This window comes from Nymphalis io, chromosome Z (assembly GCF_905147045.1).
Source record: "Nymphalis io chromosome Z, ilAglIoxx1.1, whole genome shotgun sequence".
NCBI classification, from domain to species: Eukaryota; Metazoa; Arthropoda; class Insecta; order Lepidoptera; family Nymphalidae; genus Nymphalis; species Nymphalis io.
Window position 1 is genome coordinate 11,410,028 of NC_065918.1, and position 22,160 is coordinate 11,432,187.

General features: G+C 33.9%; 1 protein-coding gene across 2 annotated transcripts; it reads right to left on the reverse strand.

Moving 5' to 3' along the window:
* Nucleotides 1-1,356: 1,356 nt before the first annotated feature.
* Nucleotides 1,357-20,738, reverse strand: LOC126780556 (uncharacterized). 2 transcript variants are annotated; one of them, XM_050505140.1, is made up of 10 exons: nucleotides 20,640-20,738; nucleotides 20,373-20,555; nucleotides 20,168-20,293; nucleotides 19,892-20,097; nucleotides 18,628-18,960; nucleotides 17,189-17,356; nucleotides 8,527-8,793; nucleotides 7,662-7,924; nucleotides 7,120-7,320; nucleotides 1,357-6,558 (listed from the first exon to the last, which is right to left on the reverse strand). In XM_050505140.1, the coding sequence occupies exons 2-10, from the start codon at nucleotides 20,481-20,483 to the stop codon at nucleotides 2,162-2,164; spliced, it is 6,072 nt and encodes a 2,023-aa protein (XP_050361097.1). In that variant the 5' UTR covers nucleotides 20,484-20,555; nucleotides 20,640-20,738; the 3' UTR covers nucleotides 1,357-2,161. The 2 variants fall into 2 exon arrangements, with proteins under 2 accessions (XP_050361097.1, XP_050361098.1); XM_050505141.1 differs by having other exon boundaries at nucleotides 20,373-20,560.
* Nucleotides 20,739-22,160: the final 1,422 nt, after the last annotated feature.

The following is a 22,160-nucleotide window of genomic DNA, read 5'->3' on the forward strand; positions in this document are numbered from 1 at the left end:
CATTCCACCGCCTCGGATAACTGTAATTAATTTAATTTAATCGATAACTTTAAATTTAATTAATTTTGTAAAATGAAAATTCATAAGATCGTATGATGAGCATAGTCGACTAAAGTAGGTATATTTTGAATTTGATTATTATTTATTACGATACGACGGTGTTTAGTATCAAAATAGTAAATAACATATTAAGCGTTTAGCGGAAGATGCGGAATAGAGATTACTTAAATCGAGACAATCATTGCAAAATGAGTTAAATAGCAACCTTGTATGCATGTGTCAAATTGTCATTGAACCGCGAACCGCGATTGAGACAGACATAGCTGGTTATAGGTGCATTTACTATTGCTATAGTAATTGCATTCCCTGTTTTGGGGGATTAATTATTTTCAAGATTTAATTAAAACAAGATTTTTTTAAATTTGACTTTTTAATATTTATTAAATAATTTTTTTAATAATTATAATATTTTTTTGTTTTTCCAACTACATTCAAAAACTGTTGCATTGTTTGTTTTTGTTTCCGTTATCAGTAGTGGTTCAGGATCTTCTATAATAAAAACGTTTAATAATATCTGATAATTGAGCATTTCGTTTTTTAAGACATTTATTTGTGAAAACTTGACTCACTCAATTAAATTATTAATGGTGTCTACATATATTTCTACGTTAACATCGTGATTCGGAATGCATATTATGCATTCAAGAAGAATGTTAAATAATTTTGTCATTAGAAAATTACTTAAATTAGACTCCGTAGTCTAATAATAACCTAAAGTGCTTCGTAATCTATAAATATATTATTTTACTTTATTCTTTCTCCTATTTTTAATAATAAATACGGATTTATTTGTTCACATTGACGAGTCGATATTTTTTATCGAAAATCCAGCCAATTTCTTTGCTGGCGATGGAATCAATTCCATGATAAATAATTATAGGTTATGAATGATAAAAACTCGAAAAAATCCTATTAACTTCAGGATTTTAATGCTGCATAACGTTCCGTTAAAAAGTTAGTGGGTTTTTCTGTCAAAAATTATTAATAACAGCCCGGAGTCTGGAAGTTGGTAGTGTGTAAACTCCCGTGCCTCGGAAAGCAGTAAAGCCGTTGGTGCTATGCCTGAACTCTTTCCGGTCAAGTCGGACTGCCGTCCCATCGAATTATGAAAGTTAGCGATTAGTGAGTGCACCTGTGTTTGTGCACTATAATATGTCCTGCGCAGTTGGCTAATTACTCTTGAGATTTGGCCGCCTTGGCCGAAATCGGAATTGTAGTCATATTTGCACTTAATAATGTTAATAAAAGTAAGAACCTATTTTGAAAATTTTTATTTCCATTTTTACACATGAAGAGTTGTTTTCAATATTTCTTAGAATAATAATGTTTCATTTAATCCTAATTTAATTAAAGATACATCTAAACATCTAAGATTATTTTTATTCAGCAGAAATACTTAGTTAATGCTAATAAAACATTAATTTAAAACAAAATCTCAAATTATTTACACAACAATGTCATTTAAGAAATCCTAACATAAAATTTAAAATTATAGAATAACAATACAATTTCTTATGACCTTATTAAGCAGTATGTTCATTAAAATAAAGCTATATAACTTTGAAGTGACATAAAATGTACTTTATCAAAATTAAAAAATAATTAAATAATTAATGTTATTGCAAGACCTGCTCTACTTGACATTTAAGAACAAATATAATTATTACAAGTATACCTTTACTATCTTATATGTTAAAAATATACAGAGAGACATAAGTGTCCTATATTTAATGTAAACATTTAAATGCAACATATGTAGTTGCCATGACAATTATTTGATTTATTTTTAAATAGACACATCGAAAGAAAGATTTTTTTTTCTAACAAGTAACAAAGATTGTCAACACAAATTTGTATTTTGTCACGACAGGCTAAGAAACATTATCGTAGATTTGACAAGATGAATATTTTATTCATGGATTACAATAACATTAAACTTGTCAATAATTTCGCACAACATTGATTAATATGATAATTGATAAATATTCCACGAAGATGCTAATTCTACGAACAACATAAATTAATTATTTTAATAATAATTGTCATATCCATAAGGATTGTAAAATTGGGTCCTCACATCATAATGAGGAGGTAGATAATATTAAAGCCATGAAGGTCGATTTATCGCATCATACGGTTGTCGTACGCCAAGTGGAGTTGAATAGGCTGATGGGTAAAGGCCCATAATTTGAGCTCCTGTCTGTCGCTGCAATTCTTCCTGGTAGCGCTGCAAGTACTGTTGGTATAACGGTGAAGATTGCTCTGCTGCCACATAAGGGTATCCAGCTCGAACTTGTGAGTGCCCTATAAAAGGAAATGGACTTGCACTGTGGTTTGAATTCTGATGTGCTGGTTTTACTAGTTTCTCTGCATTTGCTTCGTTGCTTCTTTGTTGATGAGCAACTGCTGCAGCCATATAATTCGCGGCCATTATTTGATTCGTACTATTTCGAAAGTCTTCTATTGTGAAACCGCCATTGTCGCCGTACATTCCACCGAGGGCTATGTTAGGACTAGTTCCAAAGTTAAAGGGATTTCCTGGTATGATGTTAGTTTTGACCGATGACAAAACATCGCTGTTGCAAGTAGATGTATGGTAGGGCTGTCCAATGGATGTCGAAGATTGTTTCACATCCGATGTACGTTTTCGCTTACTCTTTTTTATATCCATTTGAGTGCTCGCGATGCTAACCGGACTTTTATAAAGATTATTATCTTTGCTCATTGCAGCAATTGATGGCTGAGAATATATACTGGTAGAAGTACTGACTGGGTGTGCTTCTGGATTAATGTTTTTGTTAAACATTTGTGCCATTTGGAAAGATTTGTCATGATAAAGAGATGTGGTACTGTTCGCAAAGCTAGACAAATACCTTTCATCGTTCGAATACCGCTCTAACATTTGAGGGATATTCGGTAAATTCCGTAAGGTTTCAATCGGAAGTGCGGAATGCGTACTATATGGCGTTTTATACGACAAAGATGATACCAATGTGTGATTTTGAATGAGTTTTTCTGGTTTTTGTGGTTTACCAACCATTTCCAAATTTTTGGGAAGTGGATCACTCTCGCTAATGGTAGTATTCACGCTTATGGGATCACACTTAAGTAGGCCACGTGGATTAGGTATCCTTAATTCAGCTGAGTGGCTTGGTTGAATGTCTTGACTTCGTGTGATGCTCGCTCTAGGTACAGTATTGTAATTATTAAACTGTTGATGTTGTACATTTTTGTTATAGTTTATAGCAGTTGAATTCGACGTATCAGCTGCTTTTAACTTTTCTTCATTACTAGGTGTATATCCATTAGCAGAATAATCTGACGGTTGTATTTCCGGTTTTCGCATTTGGTTTACCTTCCAATTTCCATAGTCAATTGCAGTTGCGGAAGTGGTGGTATTACAGGAATAAAGTTTTTTATTTGCCAATTCAATGTCATTTAATGAGAAATTGCTTATATGTTGATTAGGAGGCAAGCTATCATATTGATTATGATGTGCAAGGGGTATGGTTTGGTTTGAGCTAATCTCAGTGTTAGGCCTTTCGTGTGTGTGAGCTGGTGTCAAATTACAAGTGACAGTTGGCTTAGAAAGTGGTTTAGGTAATTGGTGATTGTTAATACCAAGATTAATAGCAATAGCTTCGATTTCGTATCCCTTTTGCTGTGGAATGACATTTGGTTTTGGCTCTCGGCTTCTTTCAACAAATTCAACACCATGTAAATCCCCATTGGCTTTTCTATCCTCAAGGTTCATATAACCCATATTTATCATATCTATATTGTCTTTTTTGATCGAATCAGGTTTTGTAAGATCAATATGAATGGGTTCTTTTTTGTAGTCACGTATTAATTCATTACTTTCATAAGTCATGCTTTCTCTCGGTTCCGCAGTGCGTCTCTCCGAGTAATCAAGAGTATTATTTTTATCACGTATTGTATTCAATTTTAATACTTCGTTTTTTTCACTTAATGCTAAAGCTATATCATCTACTGAAGTCGGTGGAGTAGTTTGCACCAAATGTAAAGTAGATGAATGCGCCGTTTTTGGATAATCGATTTTCGCCGGTGCAGATGGCGTCAATTCTTTTTCTTCCGATGGCTTTCTTGAAGATGAGATTTCAGGTTCACTGTATGTTCGCTTTTTGACCGGGAATAATGTTGCCTTCGGATCAGGCAATACCTGTACGGTGCTTGATGTTTGTGTAGATGTAACACTTGGTTGTGGAGAAACTTGAGGTTGAGAATAAGTAGTCTGTGTGGGAGGATATGGCGGCGCAGTTGGGGAAAATGGACCGTTATAATGAGTCGGTTGAAAAGTATCAGGACCTAGTGCCGTGTAATCGTCATGTATTCTTGCAGGTTTGCTGACTTGGGGTGCTTTAGACGTGTCATAATAAGGTGGAGCATTCTGGCCATATGTTGGCAATGGGCTTTTATTGTGATCAATAAAGTAATTAGGCGTGGATGAACCTGCGGCACTGTTAGAAGCGTAGACGTGTTGAGAGTATGGTGAATAAGGAGACTGAGGTGCATCTCTTGGACTGCAACTTTTCTCAGGACTACTTTTAACGGAAGTAGTGTCTTGGTAGAACCCAGCACGAACAGTACCATTTATTATAGGATATGTAATCTTTTGAAAATCATCTGTTCTCGGTGATGCTGGCGAACGTAACAGTGGTGAAGTATGAGACATTTGATGTCTAGGAGAATCTAAATCTTGACTGAATGATGATCTTTCTGAAATTGAGCTTCCCGTGCTGGTTCTTCGCTGTCTTGGTGTAGCAGTCACACTTGGTTGTGGACTATCGCCTCCATCAAGAATAGGAGAATTAAGATCATTGGGAGAGTCATATTTAGTGGTTGTATTCTTTGGACTTGTCGTTTTAGTATCATTATTAGTATTCTCCAATGTTTTTTCCTCGGTTTCTGTCTCTTCCGACTTCTTTTTAGTATTACTAGAAGTAGTGGTAGCTTTTGGAGCTCCAAAAGCTTTGAACCAAGCACTAAGGTTTGGAGTAGCTTTTTCTTGACTTGGTTGCATTAGTGGTAAATCATCTGTTTCTACTTCAGCGTCTTTTTTAGTAACGACTTTTTCTTCCATTTTATAATGGGTAATGGTTTCAATTTTTTTAACGTCTTTCGTAGTATCTTTTATTTTTTTTATATCTTTTAGTTTGTCATTTTTAATATCTCCATTTTTAAAATTGTGGTCATATCCAAGAGAAAATTGAACACCTGGTAAAACAGAACCTAAGCTAAGCTTAGGACTACATTCATCTAGTTTGGTGATATCACGAGCTCTACTAAGCGGACCAAGTGGAATGGCATCTTCTGACCTATCACCATTTTTATTACATAACATATTAGTAAGTAAATTTCCCTTGCTTTTTCCTGGTTGTAGTCTATCAATAGTCCTTTGAATTTCTCTGCGCCTTAAAATTTTTGGTTCGCGTGATGATGGTCGTTTCCGAGATAGTTCTTTCCGAAAGAGAATCGGCTTTTCTCCCTGAGAAGATTCATCGTCCATTCTACTGTTATCTTGTTCTTCTGTAGAAATAGTCTGAGCAGGACTATCACAAGGTGAACTGACTGCCGAACCTTTAGGAGCATCATCAAGCCATTTGCTTATATCTTTTACAGCTTGTTCTAAAGCCTCAGAGGCAGAAGCGTTTTTGGCTGAACTCTTTTTTACTTTCTTACTACTCGGTTTCTCTTTGACACTGTCAATGGTATCATCGGAAAACTCATCTTCATCATCTCTATTTGTACTTGTGCTTTCTTTGTACTTGGCACTATTTGATCCTCCCGGAGCAAAAAGACTATTAAAAAGTGAAGAATCTTTATACTTTTCGTTTTTAGCTTTTAACTTTTCGATTGTTTCGCGTAATTTCTGATTTTTTTCTTTCTCTGGTAGGTTTAAAGTTTGTTTTTGCTTTTCAACTTTTTGCTTATAGTCAAAAAGAGATTCCCAAGCATCTTTTGCTGCATGTCGTCTTCTTTCCTTAATTTTATCATATTTATCTTTTAGAAAGTCTGGATCGGTAAGTTGATCGCTCGGCTCTGGTTTATCGAGTTCCGTGGGAGACGGCGATGGAGTGTGTATGGACGGCAGAGGACTCGCACTTCTACTCCTACTTGAACTTTCTAAAGACTCCTGGGACGCACTTCTTTTTATTTCTTCAGGTGGTTGTTCAGTATCATGATGTTTATTCTTCTTTTTAGACCGCTTCGATTTTTTCCCTTCTTTGTCTTTGTTTTTGCCATGCTTTTGTTTTTTACTGTGTCTCTTTGAAGAATTCTTTTTGTGATTCTTGGAATGTTTGCGACGACCTTTACGTTTTTTCTTTCCTTTGTCATGTTTGCTTTTGTGAGATTCCTTGTTTACTTCAACAGTATTTTCACTATTTTCAGGTTCTTCACATTCTTCTTCTTCTTTTGGTGTCACTTGTTCTTCTTCTTGTTTGATTACTGACGTACTCGATGTGGGTTCATCTGGAACTATAAAATACAATTTATTTTTAGGAAATAATATAATTTGATTTCCATTTTGGTAATCTTTTTAATATAAATTCATATTCTTGCGTATTTTTAAGCTGTCAGTAGATTCGATTTATTAATTATTGAATTAAGAATTACTTCTAGGCCTTGCTAGGAAAATAACAATTACATAGATTTTATAACAACAGTAACAGTTACTGTTATATGCATTATACAAATTTTGACTGCCTCGTTGGTCTAATAGCTTGATGTAAGGCCACAGACCCAATAAAAAATTATTGGGTTTTTCTGTTGAAAATTCATAATAGAAGCTCGGAAGTGTGTACAGTTCTGTGCCTCGGAAAACTTGTAAAGCCTTTGGTTCTGCACCTGAACTCTTTCCGGTCGTGTCGGATTACCGTCCTATCGGATTATGAGAGTGAGAGAATAGAGAGTGCACCTGTGTTTGCGCTCACACTTGTGCACTATAATTTGTCCTGCGCAGTTGACTACTCTCTTGAGATTGGCAACTTTGAGGATATTTTATACAAATATACATCTAAATAATATCATAAGACCTACCAGGTTCAGATTGAGATTTTTGTTTCTTTCGTTTTTGACGAACAGGCGATGTTTCGCTCGTTTTTAATTTGTGCTTCCTAGATGGAGTAGGCAGTTGGTATTCAACAGCTATTTCTTCATCAGAGGAAGAAAGCCGATGAATGTATTTTTCCGTGAGCCGATCGAAAGCGGCTTGCAAGTTATCAACCATAGTTGTATACTCTGAAATAATAATGTAATAATAATATCCTTGAACATTATTCACACACGGCCATCTGTTCCCAAACTAAGTAGACCTTGTACTATGGAAACCAGACAATTGATATACTACATATAATACTTGTCTTTTGTAAATACATACTTATATAAATTATTACACCCAGACTCAGGACAAACAGTCATGTTCATGCACACAAATGACTGTCCTGCGTGGGAATCGAACCCACAACCTTTGGCGTGAAAGGCAAGTATCTACCAACCAGCCCGTCGAAGAATATAATATTGCATTTCATAATTTAATATGTATCTAATATTTTATTATCTTTCTATGAACTATCATTTACCATTATCTTGCCCATTGTATAATCGGCAGTTGTTTACTATTAGTTTAAAGTCAGCTTTAAACATGGAAAAGTCTGAATAATATCCGCTATCTAGACGTTCCTCCATTTTGCGGAGATCCATTGGCCGCCGAATGACTGCGTAATAATTAGGAGCATACTCTTCTTCAACAGGGTCCATGAAAGGCCAGGCATCTTCATGTGCTGATAACTGTTCTAGCACTTTGTACATATCGGTTTGCACATCTTCTTCGGTTTGACTGAAACTGAAATTGATTGTTTTGTAATATTTCCAATGTAAAAAAAATATTTAAGCATAGCCTTATTAAGGACCCTATTATTATTAATAATAATTATGACCAAAACCCATTTTCCTTTTGACAAGACAAAATAATCAGTCAAAACGTTTCTAATTTTGAAGATATTTAACATGTCATGTACATTTAAAAACATATGAGATTGGACTAAGTTTTTATTTTTAGTTTCTTTATTAGTTCAATTATTTATTACATTAAATCATTAATATGAAAACAAAGAAATATTTTAAAGCTTTCATTGACATTATTATCTCTATCAATCCACCAAAAGTGTGCTAGCTATCTAATGAAATATAGAATTATTTCTATTAATATATAAATATTTTTTTATCTTGTTTAAAGTCTGCACATAGTAATTAATAGTTGCACCAGACCAATGCAAGTATGGCTATTAATGTGTAAATATTTCATTACTTTTTATTTATTATATTGATGTAGCAACTATCATTATTATTATTTTTAAATGGTTGTCGGTATGCACTAATAATTGTGTAATTAAATTCTTATGTAAAGAAAGTGATATTTCTTTTATTAATCATGGTACAACTTACATTTGTGACGTCTTGAGCTTTCGCCGAGTGCTATTGACTGGCTCGTCATTTTCTGGTATAACTATTTGACCAGTAGCGGCTGCCAGCGAATTGTTAGTTTTCCTTCCGGTTTTAACCACGGGTTCTGGTGGTGGTTCCCCTTTATTGGTAGCTGATGAGTTTTTTGACTTCTTATCTCTGGACCTGGATGGTCTAGTAACCTTTTGAGGCATTTCTTCCTGGTCACTGGATGAACTGTCCGATGAATCTGACGATTCAGATTTTGTCCTAAAAATAAGTAAATTTGGGTTTAAGTATTTATTTTGTCCAAAATGTTTGATGAAACATCAGTTAACTAGTTCTCTTTTATAAAAAATTAATACTTTTTCAATCTCTAATGCAATGGTTACTAGATAACATAAGCCGTAATAAATAATCAAAACTACTGGTGGTAGAGCTTTGTTCAAGCTCGTCTGGGTAGGTACCACCCACTCATTAGATATTCTACCACAAAACAGCAGTACTTGGTATTGCTGTATTCCGGTTTGAAGAACATCTTAGTTCCCAAGGTTGGTGGCGCATTGTTCATGTAAGCGATAGTTAAAATTTCTTACAATGCCAATATCTATGGGTGTTGGTAACCGCTTACCATCGGGTGGCCCATATGCTCGTCAGCCTTCCTATTCTACAAAAAAAAAAAAAAAAATTCAATAATTATCAAAATATTTTATATTATTTTAAACATCCTGAACATTAATATAATTTTAATGTTTTTTCTATTATTTTAACATTACAGTTCCATCTGGCTTGTTTATATTGATATTACTTATATCTCATACAATAAGACTTCTTATTTTTATGACCTTACCTTATAATTACTTTTAGTACAAAAACTTTAAAAAGATTTTAAACAATCTTTCCTCACAACAAAACAACGTCTATACAGATATAACCGCATGTCCAATAATATATTATGCTCATCATATAAACTCCTATTGACTACTGTCTTAAATATCATTATCATTATAAATTTTGAAATTCTAGGTGTTTACATATATCTGGTTATATAATGTATAGAAATTTTGAATTGAATATTTATATCAAGTTTTAAGTTACACGGAGTATGTTTTCGTTATAGAAATTTCACCAGTCTATATCAATTATTTGGGAAGTGGCTTAGTTGAATGAGAATATGAACGTTATGTATTTTAAAATTTAATTTGGTTTTAATTTTTTTAATTTTATTAATTTTTAATTAGGGGGGCAATGTTGCTCGCGTCCGTAGGATTTATCACCTTCTCCTAGGCCCACGCTACACGTGCCCCCTGGGTGGTGCCAAATGAGCAACAACGCCGAGCAACAGGCGGCGGTTAATTAACCTGTCCACTGGTGTACCACAGGCCAAGGAAGATTAAATTACCCATTAAACCTCATAGCATATTTTAAACCTTCTAATATTGTGGCCATGTCGCCTTGGGAAAGCGTCATGAGTATGTCCCACCTCTTAAAACAATGGAAATATGAGTGATAAGAATTTTGATTTGTCATGCGACCCGGCTAACATTCGGCGCTCGCAGGTACCCGGGCCTGCGAGTGTGAAATATGCTACCGAAGACTGCGCGGGAGTGGGCGACCAGGCCCCCGTGACAGTTAATGCTACTGGCAGCAGCACGAATAAAAAACTCACACAGCAGGCATTCCATCCAAGCCTATTCATCACAAGACCGAGATCGTCATCAATGGGAAATATCAGCACTAGTGACTCAAAGAATTTGCTTATTGCGTCTCCAGCCAAAAATACTACAGCTGACGACTCCAGCAACGTTTGCCCTCCCCCCTGGCAAAGAATACCCACAGACCGTCACCTCAAAAGGAAAATATTATCTAATAGCCCGCCACACACTCAAAAACCAGATCGACCAGATCAAAGAACAAAAATAGGAGTCAACAGTTCTAACAGATACAGTGAATTACCTGTCGATCCAACTGAGGAGTCAACGGAAGATACACCCACTTATCCCAAAAAAACTAGCAAACCACCACCTATTATATTGTATGGAATAGAAGACCTATCTAAATTAACAGACTTATTAAATAAGACTATACCTAGTAGCAAATACTTCTATAAAATCATAAATAGAGACCAGCTAAGAGTGATGACACAATCAACCGAAACATACAAAGATCTAATAGAACTCATCCGTACTAATGGTCTAATCGGCCACACTTTCACCCCGAAGCAAAACAAATGTTACCGAATTGTAATTAAAAATTTACATCAAACCACTCGTAAATCGGCCATAATACAATTGAAAAAACAGGGAACAAGGTACGAGGTGAAATAGTCTACGCAATATCCAGAAAAAACAAAAAGCCTCTAAACATGTTCTTTGCAAACATAGAACCTAGTCCCAATAACATAGAAATAAAAAATATAGAATACATAAACTACACGAGAGTAAAGATTGAAGACCCAAGGAAATCTACTGAAATTCCTCAATGCACCAGGTGCCAACAATATGGGCACACCAAAAACAACTGTATGCGCCCATACAGGTGTGTCAAATGTGCAAAGGGATATAAAACTACGGACTGCCCCAAAAAGGATAAGACAACGCCAGCCACCTGTACTCTTTGTCAGGGCGATCATCCAGCTAATTACAAAGGCTGTCAAGTATACAAGGAGATTCGTGCCCGAAAAATGGCACATGTAATATACAGGAAAACCCCACCAGATAATAAGCCCACAAATAAATTTACACCACCACCTAAAATAAGCGATTTCCCTCCACTAAAACCCCGTAGCTACACTAGACAGCAATCTACCAACAACCAGGAAAGAGACAATGGGTATACAAATGATAACATAATCAACACCGCAAACAAAGACTACTGGAATAGAAAAACAGAGAATACACAATATCAATCAACAAGTTCACTAGAACAAATTATAATAAAACAATCTGAGAAAATAGACATCCTCATACAACAAATAGGTACCCTGATGGGTCTCCTAACGACGCTTATAGCCCAGCAAAAAAAATGAAATTCCTGCGGATTGCCGCATGGAATATGAATGGCTTATCCCCGAATAAGCAAGAAGTCGAGCTATTCATAAATCACAACAAAATAGATATTCTGTTAATCTCTGAAATACATATGATTGACCATAGAATAATTAAAATTAAAGGATATAGTATATATTACGCTAATCATCCAGACGGGACGTCACATGCTGGAGCCGCTGTGATAGTCAAAGAAAATATAAGACACCACATTTTACCAAGCTATAGATATGTACACATACAGGCCGCCATCATATCAATAGATGACTGGCAGGGATCACTCAATGTGGCCTCAGTGTACTGTCCCCCAAAACATCGTATAGACGAACATATGTTTAGTGACTTTTTTCATACACTCGGTGGTAAATACATTGCAGGAGGAGACTGGAACTCCAAAAACACATATTGGGGTTCCCGACTAACGACGACAAGAGGCCGAGAACTGAAAAAGGCAATAGACAGCAATACCCTGAATGTAATATCAACAAGAGAACCAACTTATTGGCCATCGGACTCCATGAAAACTCCGGGCCTCATTGACTTTTTTGTTTTCAAGGGGATGTTTGGACTCTACACAGATGTGGAATCATGTCTAGATGGCTCCTCAGACCACACACCTGTAATTGTTACATTAAGCTCCACAGTCATCTGGAAAGAACCACGCGAAACACTCTACAATCATATCAGCGTGGCTATCAACCCCTTACGTAGAATCCAAAACACAAAGTCAGAATATCCCCCTGAAGATAAGGGAGTTGATAGTTATGAAGAGAAGGCTAAGACGTCAATGGGATACCAGTAAAAATAGACAAGTTAAAAAGGCACTCAACAAAGCACAAAAAGACCTAACAGATATGCTTAGCGAAAATGAAAATAGTACTTTGCAAGACAAACTAAAGACCCTGTCTCCGTATAAAGCAGATGACTACTCACTCTGGAAAATGACAAAATCATTGAAAAGGCCAAAGGAACACTTTCCCCCGCTAAGACAAACTAACGGCAACTGGTCACGAAAACCCCAAGACAAAGCCGAATTATTTGCCAACTTTCTCAAAGATGAAACCTAACGAACCTGACATTGCGCACTCAGAAGAAGAAATTCATAAAATCTTGAACAGTCACCAACAGATGTCTCTACCGTTGACTCCAGTTACACCGACAAAAGTCAGAAAAACTATCAAAAATTTAAAACAACGAAAGGCACCAGGATTTGATTTAATAACAGCAGAAGTTCTTCAACAATTACCAAGAAAAGGCATCGTCCTGCTGTCAATCCTCTTCAACGCAATATTGAGATTACAATATTTCCCAAAGCTATGGAAAGTGTCCATCATAAATATGGTTGCCAAACCGGGTAAGCCTCCTACAGAAGTCACATCATATAGGCCAATAAGTCTTCTCCCCATACTTTCAAAAGTTTTCGAGAAAGTGGTCTTAAGACGTCTTCTTCCAGTATTAAAGGAGCAAAAAGTGATACCAGACCACCAATTCGGTTTTCATGCACACCATGGAACGACAGAACAAATACACCGAGTAGCACATACAATACGGCAAGCGATGGAGAGAAAAGAATACTGCTCAGCTGTGTTCCTTGACATACAACAGGCCTTTGATCGCGTGTGGCACAAGGGCCTCCTCTGTAAGTTAAAGTTACACCTGCCAAATAGTGCGTATACACTTATAAAGTCTTACCTACAAAACAGAATGTTCCAGGTTAAATGCGAGGGTTCTTTCTCATCTATCCACCAAATAGAATCAGGAGTGCCTCAGGGATCCGTCTTGGGTCCCATTCTATATACGATCTATACCGCCGATCTACCTACCTCTGAAGAATCGATGACCGCAACCTATGCAGATGACACTGCAGTTCTCTCCTGTAATAAAGACCTGAACATAGCCTCTTCAAAACTGCAAGAACACCTGGACAAAATAGAAGCATGGCTAAAAAAGTGGAGAATCCGAGCCAGCCCAGCAAAATCAGTTCACATAACGTTCACTTTAAAAAGAGGAGACTGTCCACCTGTGAGACTCGATGGAAACATTTTGCCAAAACATACGCCTGTTAAATACCTAGGTATGCATCTAGACAGAAAACTTACCTGGCGAGATCACATAAAAGCAAAAAACGAACAATCAAACAAAAAGTACAAAAATATGTACTGGCTACAAGGTAGGAAATCAACACTGAGTCTCGAAAATAAACTTATTATATACAAATGTATTATAAAACCAGTCTGGACGTACGGCATAGAACTCTGGGGATCTGCAAGTCACTCAAATATAGAAATCCTCCAGCGCTACCAGAACAAAGTGCTAAAGGTCTCAAGCAATGCACCATGGTTCATACTGAACAAGGAAGTACATAAGTATCTGCAAATACCTACAGTTAAAGAAGAAATAGAAAAGTCTTCTTTGGCCTATAAGCAAAGAGTCGAAGGACATATCAATCAACTGGCTACGAACCTTTTAAATACAAACAAATGCACATTTCGATTAAAGAGAAGGCGACTGGCTTCGATCTGATCACTCTTAGAAGTGAATAAAGTAAGAGATGACACATCATTGGATGTGCACTCTCAAAATTGAGAAAAGCTTACTTAACAAATCTGATTAAAACCTAAGGGGTTGATTGCAGATTCAAAAAAAAATAAAAGAAAAAAAAAATTTGGTTTTAAGCAAATTATGAACATGTATAAAGATTTTCTATGCAAACATTTTTAAGCCGGTATATTTTTCGGTGGTTATTTATTTCTGTATATGAATATGATGACATAATTTCATTTCTTTTTCGGTCCAATCATTAAGTCCGGACATCGATGAATCAGACATATGCGTTATATATTGAGTTTGGTGTGATTAAATTTCACTAATACTTACTAACCAACCTATAAGACCTTATCTATTATAAACTAATTGATAAGCCAAAACTACTTTGTCTAGTTTCTGATCTCAATATAAAAACATATTTTTTAGTATCTTAAATTATGAGCATAAGAACATGTATTTGCTTATTGGAATTTGGGCTGATAAGACATTCTAGTAACACCTCCGAAACAAGAAATTTAAAGACAATGGCGAAGTGATGATCGCTGTTAACTCGTTCAAGATCAATAGTAAGATATTTTTTCTAATTTTAGGTTTAGAAAAGAGTAAAATGATGAGTAAATGATGTCGTAATGTATTGACTTATAAGGAGACTATAGAAAAATAATTAATTTTTTTAAACATCAACATTGTGTTTTGTATTTATTATCATTACTTTTGGATCACCCTTCGTACATCCACAATTGTTATTAGATACAATCATTAATCAAAAACAGGATATTTTTCTTTTGTTTATGCTTTCTGAATAACTTTTTTCACAAATTCACCAAACTATTGTAAAGGAGACGTTTAAAACTAATTAAAAATAATTTGACCACATTTTCTTTGCTGCTTTTAGCGGATTCTTTATTAATTAAAAATCTCTGGATATATAGCAACTTATAATGAAACATTACCGTTCGGATACTTACACTAACACACTGAATGATTACACTAATTGAATTTGACATTGACGTTTATAAGAAAAAGACATTTAAATAACTAAGTTTAGTTAACAAACTTAAAGTTATTCTTTTAATAGATCAAGTTATGGTTTTATAGAAAATTTGCATTTATTGTATATACTCAGATAAATCTCGACAAATTAGTTCAAGCCACGAAGACGCGCCCCTCTATTACTACTTACACTATTATTGTAAGCTACCTTGCACAGGTGCAGTGTAGCGATTTGAAAAAAAAATGGGAATATTCATCCCGTTTTAAACTAGCAATATTTGTTTTGTACACAGTGACAGCCACTAGCCATTACTGGGTACAAATTTTATTTTATTTTAACTGGGATTGGCTATATGATGATGTTTTTATTTTACAGTGAATTATGCGTCATTATTATCTACATGAATAATATAAGGTCAAAAAAATTATGATAAAAACTAAAATTTTATTAAGTTTGCATTTTTACTCCTCGCTCCTCGGAGGAAAACCTCCTAGGTTTTGTTATTCCTTAACCTATTTCATATGTAATATTATAAACGACATATATAACCAATCCCAAGATTATGTGTTGAAGAACATAGATGAGACATTTCAGGTGAACATTTTACGACAAATTAAGCTATTATTGTTTTAGAAAGTTAAAGGGCATTATAAAAGCACACGTATTATAAAAAAAAGTGAATCTGTCCCTCGCCGTGTCTGTCTATATGTCTGTTTGAAGGCGATAAACTCAAAAACTATCTAACTTATTTAGGTGTTTAGGTTTTGTGTAAATTCGAAAATAACGCCTACTGAAGCTGAATGTAGGGTCGACAGAGCGAGTCCTTTAGCATAGTCAAAAGAAACAATAGTATTATTATGCCTTTAACAGCTATGCGAATGTATTTAAGATAAAAAATACAAATCAAGGGTGTCCTATACGCAGCTTGCTCTTGATGGGCCGTATCAAAATTTGGTAAGGGGCCTTTCTTCCTAACTGCGGCTAAGCCCTAATGAAAGGTAAAACTTTTCACAAAGAAACCAAAGTCCACTTTTCTGTTGAATAAAGGTTCAATTGTTTTTTCTTCTCCATTTGCAATATTGTCAATGTTTAAATTATTATTGTGAAACATCGTGATACATTTTACAAATTTTTGCTTACACGGGTTCGGGACCCTTATAGCTACGCCACTGTTTATAAGTATATGAAGAAAAATATAGTATGGACTATACTACGCATTCGCGTCGATCTCTAAACTTATAATTTACTAAAATTTGCATAGAAAAATAAGTGTATAGATGTTATCAATGTCTTAGACCGAGCTTCTACGACTTAATAGTTCAACAATGCAACTACAACTACAACTCGAAGCGATGCGAGCGCCTGATTGCATATCGTTATTGTTATCTACTTAAAGATTTTCTTGACCTTTAAGGAAAAGATGATTTGATAATTGACTGTATAAACTCTTAAAAATTGATGTCGAAACTTAAAATTTTCCACAATTCTCTTACAACAACGAAATATAATAAATATTTTTTCAACTAAAGTATTTAATTCTTCTCTACGTTGTAAAGAAATGCATTAATTGAATTGAATGACGCTTTTAAAGGATGACGATCTAATGTAACTGTCGAAAAACTCATCGAACTTTCTAGAAATTCTGAACACAACCAAATATTATGAACTTGTTAAGTTTATTACAGTATCTAAATACGTTGTAAGATAAAGACGAAATTTAATATTGGGTTAAAATATTAATAACTAATGACATTTCAATTGGGCGGTGGTGACCACTTACCTTCAGTTGGCCCATTTGTTAGTCCGCGTACCTATTTTACAAAAAAAACTCCAAGCTTATCAGATTCAAGCAAAATAATATTAAATGAAACGAATCAATCCTGCCCATTTCCTTTTGTTCGTTTTTTATTATAACTGATATTTTGGTATAAAGTTCGTTATTTGACAACCATTAGTAAATGAATATAAATTTAATAATTTTTTCAATAACTTTCACCCAAGATAGAGTTAATGTTTCAAATATGATGTTTTGAATATAAGTATAGTGTTTGTTTTATTTATTATAAATTATAAATACCTTAGCTGTTCGCGTCGCCTAGCTCGGTTTTCACGAGCGACGTTGGGTGTTTCCTTGCTGTCTTCGTCCTTAGATTCATCAGCACTCTGTTTTGTTTCTTCTTCTTCCTTCTGCTTGATTTTTTGCAGCACACGGCTCGATGTACGACGCGGTGCCAGTTCTAGTAACCTTTAATATTTATTGGAATTACTATCTTTGTTCTTTCATTATGAAAAAAAAATAGGCCAACGCGTACAGATATAGCATGATTATACGAGACAAGACGCGAAATCGTGACAAAAAAGTGACTTTCGCATTTAAAATATTAGTTGGAATTATGTACAACTGTAACTTGCTTTTACAAGTTATATGGCGCGAAGCCCAAAGCAATAATAAATGTGCTGTATTAAAATTACACAAAAAATTAACTATTTATCAGAAAACATGTTTTTAAAATGCCCAAAGCAACGATTTTTCAGTATTTTGATCGAAATAATTCACTATTTTAATTGGCCATCTTCTTTCTTTTGTATTTGGTTAATAATATCGCCTTCGCGTATATGTCACGACATAAAAAGTTTACATTCACTTGCAAATGCTTGTCAAAACTGTGATAATTAAATAATCCAAGTCAACTATTATCAAAAAATAAAATAATAAAAACACAAGATGATTACTTAAATCGAAATAACTTTTTTTTTATATCAGTAAAACAATTTTAAAATTCGCAAAGTCAAAATTTTAGCGTCTTATAAGTAAAGGATGTATTACAAGATAAGAGCAATCAAACGCATTTTTAGTTAATATAGACCACACGCAAAATCTGTTAATATCACAAGTTTCTTCTGATCCCCCAATATTATTTCGAAAAATATATGAATAATCAACTCTACTGGTGACTTATTGTTCAAGCCATGATATATTTTACTTCAGGTATATCTTCTTTAAATACACAGTACTGAGTTTGAAATACAGCTTATGCAATTGAATACAAAAGATCTGTATGTCAATTGTAATACAATGTATTCATAAAATTCTTTATAATCAGCTTGGCATCTTTGAACATGTTTTAAAAAGGAACACAATTTTTGTAATAACAGCAATTCAAATCATTCAAATAAAACAGAAATAGCTTTGCAATAAAATAAGTATGCACAGCCAACCACTTAGCCATACTACAAAAGTAACAATGATTCTTTTTATTTTAAAATTAGCCAGCATTGGTATTTTGGGTTCGTACCGACCAGCCATAACTCACTATTGCCTAACAGTAAAGCTTTGTATTGCAGTGTATTGAAACACTTATAAGTATGTATATATATGGTGAGTAGGCTAGTATAATTACGAACAAAACATCTACTTAATACTTCTACAGCGTCAATAAATTGGGTGGTGATGACCACTTACTATCAACTAGTTTGCAGATAGTCCGCCTTCCTAATATAAAAATAATAACTCACCTTTTCCTTTGTAAACGTTCTTTTTCTTCAAACAGCCTTGGTATTTCTGGCAGAAAATTTTGTGAGAGAGATCTATGAAGTTCCTTTTCAACCTTGCTGGTAGCATCATTGAACTTCTCTGTCAGGTGGCTCCAATCTGCCTCCGTAAAACACACCACTTGCCAAACACGATCAGTATCTTCGTCGTCAAGCCAATCATCTCCATAAAACCAGCCTCTCTTTCTACTCTCCCTTTTCCTTCTCCTATTTTTGGCCCTTGGTTTTTTTATTATGTCCTCCCTATACAATCTTGTGCCATAAAAGTACCAGTAAGCAGAATCATTGTCATCCCATCTGCAAAAAAAGATAAATAATTATTCATAACAAAACTTACTAACTATAAATCTTGAAATAAATCAAACGCCTAAGATTTTCTGTTAGAATAACTATCAAATTGTAATTATTATCCCGACCTAAAATATTAACAATGTCAGATATATTCAGCATGCTTTACATTTATAATGCACTGCCACCTGAGAAATGTAAGTTGTTATGTCTATTGAGCTTCTTATTACACTGGCTCTTTTACCCTACAAGCCAGAACACAACAACACATTGTTATTTAATAGTGGAATACCTTGTATGTTGACGGTTTCAAATTTGAGGATCTCATCACAGAGTCAAGTCTCTATTATAAAAACATTAAGTTATAAAATTCTTTTAGATAACATTAGAATATTGATCTATGTTTGGTATATTCCCATACATCTATATGTTCCATATCAAATACACTGATGAAAAAAAATTTTAATCTAAAAAAAAAAATTTTAAAAATAAATTAAAATCTCAAAAAAAAAACTTAGCATCTATTCAATTGTATGTAAAAATAAATAATAACAACCATGATACAACAAAACCTTAGTTTAAAATGTTGTATGACCATATTATCTATCTTATCCTATATAAATATATTTGAACTTACTATATTTCTTTTTGTACAATGCTGATCACATAATGAAAAGTAACTTATGATGAAAAAAAGTAGTATTTTCAAATCATATTAATAACAATTTTAAATTAAATCTGATTCATGGTTTAAGTCAGTATTTGTTTTAAATTTTCAATAAGAGATGAAAATTTTCATCTTTGTTCAGTGCACATGACAACTATAAAATCAATACTTCCAACAATGTTCTATAAATAGCTTTAGGTTTGGTAAAAACACCTAGAGAAAATGTGTATCACTATATTCTAGGTTTTAGGAAGAATATAAGCAATAACTTACCCTAGTGGCTCTACGCGTAGACTTTCAGCTTCTAAGTTCTTGAACAGGTCAAATACGTCTTCAGCATCTAACCGAAAATCACATAACGCATACAATATCTCAACTTTTGTCCTCAGGGGTAAAAATTGAAAATCAATATCAGTATTGAATGGGTTGTATCTTCCATGCTCTTGACATTTTCTCCTAAACAAACGCCTCAAATACATCTGAAAAATAAGTTTAGTGATAAGACAAAGAAGCTGACCTAAGATTTGATTATAAATAAACATTTTATACCTGATAATTAAAAGCAGAGATGTCATTGTTGCCTAAGCAACCGTTCAAGAGGCGCACTATCAGTTCGGTCAAAAGAGAACTACCCGTTTCTTCTGTGCCATCTGTCAGAAGAGCCTCTTCTAATTCCTAAATAAACAATTTCTGCGTTAAAGACGTTATCTTTTATACAAAACCCTATCTGTATAAAAAAAAAATTAATACTTACTTCGATGTCAAAATCCAGAAGATTGAAAGCTGTCCTGAATAAGGAACAAAAGTATGCTATGCTGGGTACTTCCCACCATGACTGAATGTCTAAAAAGCGTGAGAAATTCATTCAGACATCACTTTTATGGACACTGGCCTGGAGAAAAACGCCTACTGGATCTTTCGATTCACTGAAACACACCTAAACTATCTATATAATACAGAAACATAACCTTAAATATTAACACTCCCGATGTATAAATTTATTATTAAAATGAATAAATACCCATTTTACAACTTTTCCGCAATTCACAATACGTCTAAACGCCGATATATCTTTAAATTTTACAGACAAGACACTATATGCGTTGTGTATCAGAACACAAACGCCATAACAGTTTACTGAATGTACAATTGAGGAACTTACTTAATTAATATATTTATCTTTTTAAGCATTATTTGCATTTTTTTATAAAAATAAACAAAATAATATTTAAATAAGAATTTTAATGGTACTATTTAGGTAACAAAAAACCTTTATATGAAAGTCAATATAAAAGGAAAAGCATTGCTTCCACTTTCAACGGAAGTTTATTCAGCCATTGCTTTTTTTCTATTCGTCGCTATTGCGTTGCTCTATTTATTTTTATATAGACATCTATGCCTAGATAGTGATTTTGATTATATTGGTTTTTATTACCAGGGACCTCTAAGGACCTACTTTTAATGCTTCCTTACAATGAGTATCAAAATTTAAATATCAACATGTTTTTAATTTCCTGACTAATACCTAATTAATTATTTTATGTTAGTATAATAATTCTATTAAAACATTGAAAGCTAAAGTAAAATATATGGCTACGATGAGAGTATTTACTATTGTTATTTTTTTTCTTTTGTTTTATAGGTACTATTAATAAAATACAATTAGTATTTGACCCATGAGACGTTAGTTTTGACTTCATATTCTTTCTAAGTAGACGGTATTTTGGTAGTAATGAAAACGAAATCACTTTAATAATATAGGTTTTGATTAATTTTAAATATAATAATAAAGAATGATTATCACGTAACATATGTACTTTAAAGGTACCTACCTACATATATTACTAAACATCAATTAATTAATAATAACATCATTATAAACCGCAAAACAAAGCTTATCAATTATCATGTACGATTGAATGCACATTAATCTGAACAGATGCCAATATAATAATATGACACGACGCAATAAAAAGGAATCTGAGCAAGAAAGTAGTTTATACTATTTTTGTGTGACAATTTATCTAAAGCCATTAATTATATTTCAAATTTATTTTTGCAATAAAATGATCGACATTATTGCTTAAATAGTATATTTATTATTATATTGATTGAAATACTCGTTTAAGTAACTTAAAGCTGTTAAAGTAAAAATAAACTTCGTAGTACCGTATCCTTTTTACTGGTGGTAGGGCTTTGTGCAAGCTCGTCTGGGTAGGTACCACCCACTCATCAGATATTCTACCGCAAAACAGCAGTACTTGGTGTTGTTGTGTTCCGGTTTGAAGGGTGAGTGAGCCAGTGTAATTACAAGCACAAGGGACATAAAATCTTAGTTCCCAAGGTTGGTGGCGCATTGGCTATAAGCGATAGTTGACATTTCTTACAATGCCAATGTCTAAGGGCGTTTGGTGACCACTTACCATCAGGTGGCCCATATGCTCGTCCACTTTGCTATTCTATAAAAAAAAATCCTTACTAATATTATAAATAAAAAAAGTCTTTGTTTGTTACGCTTCCACGTCTTACAACCGATCATCAT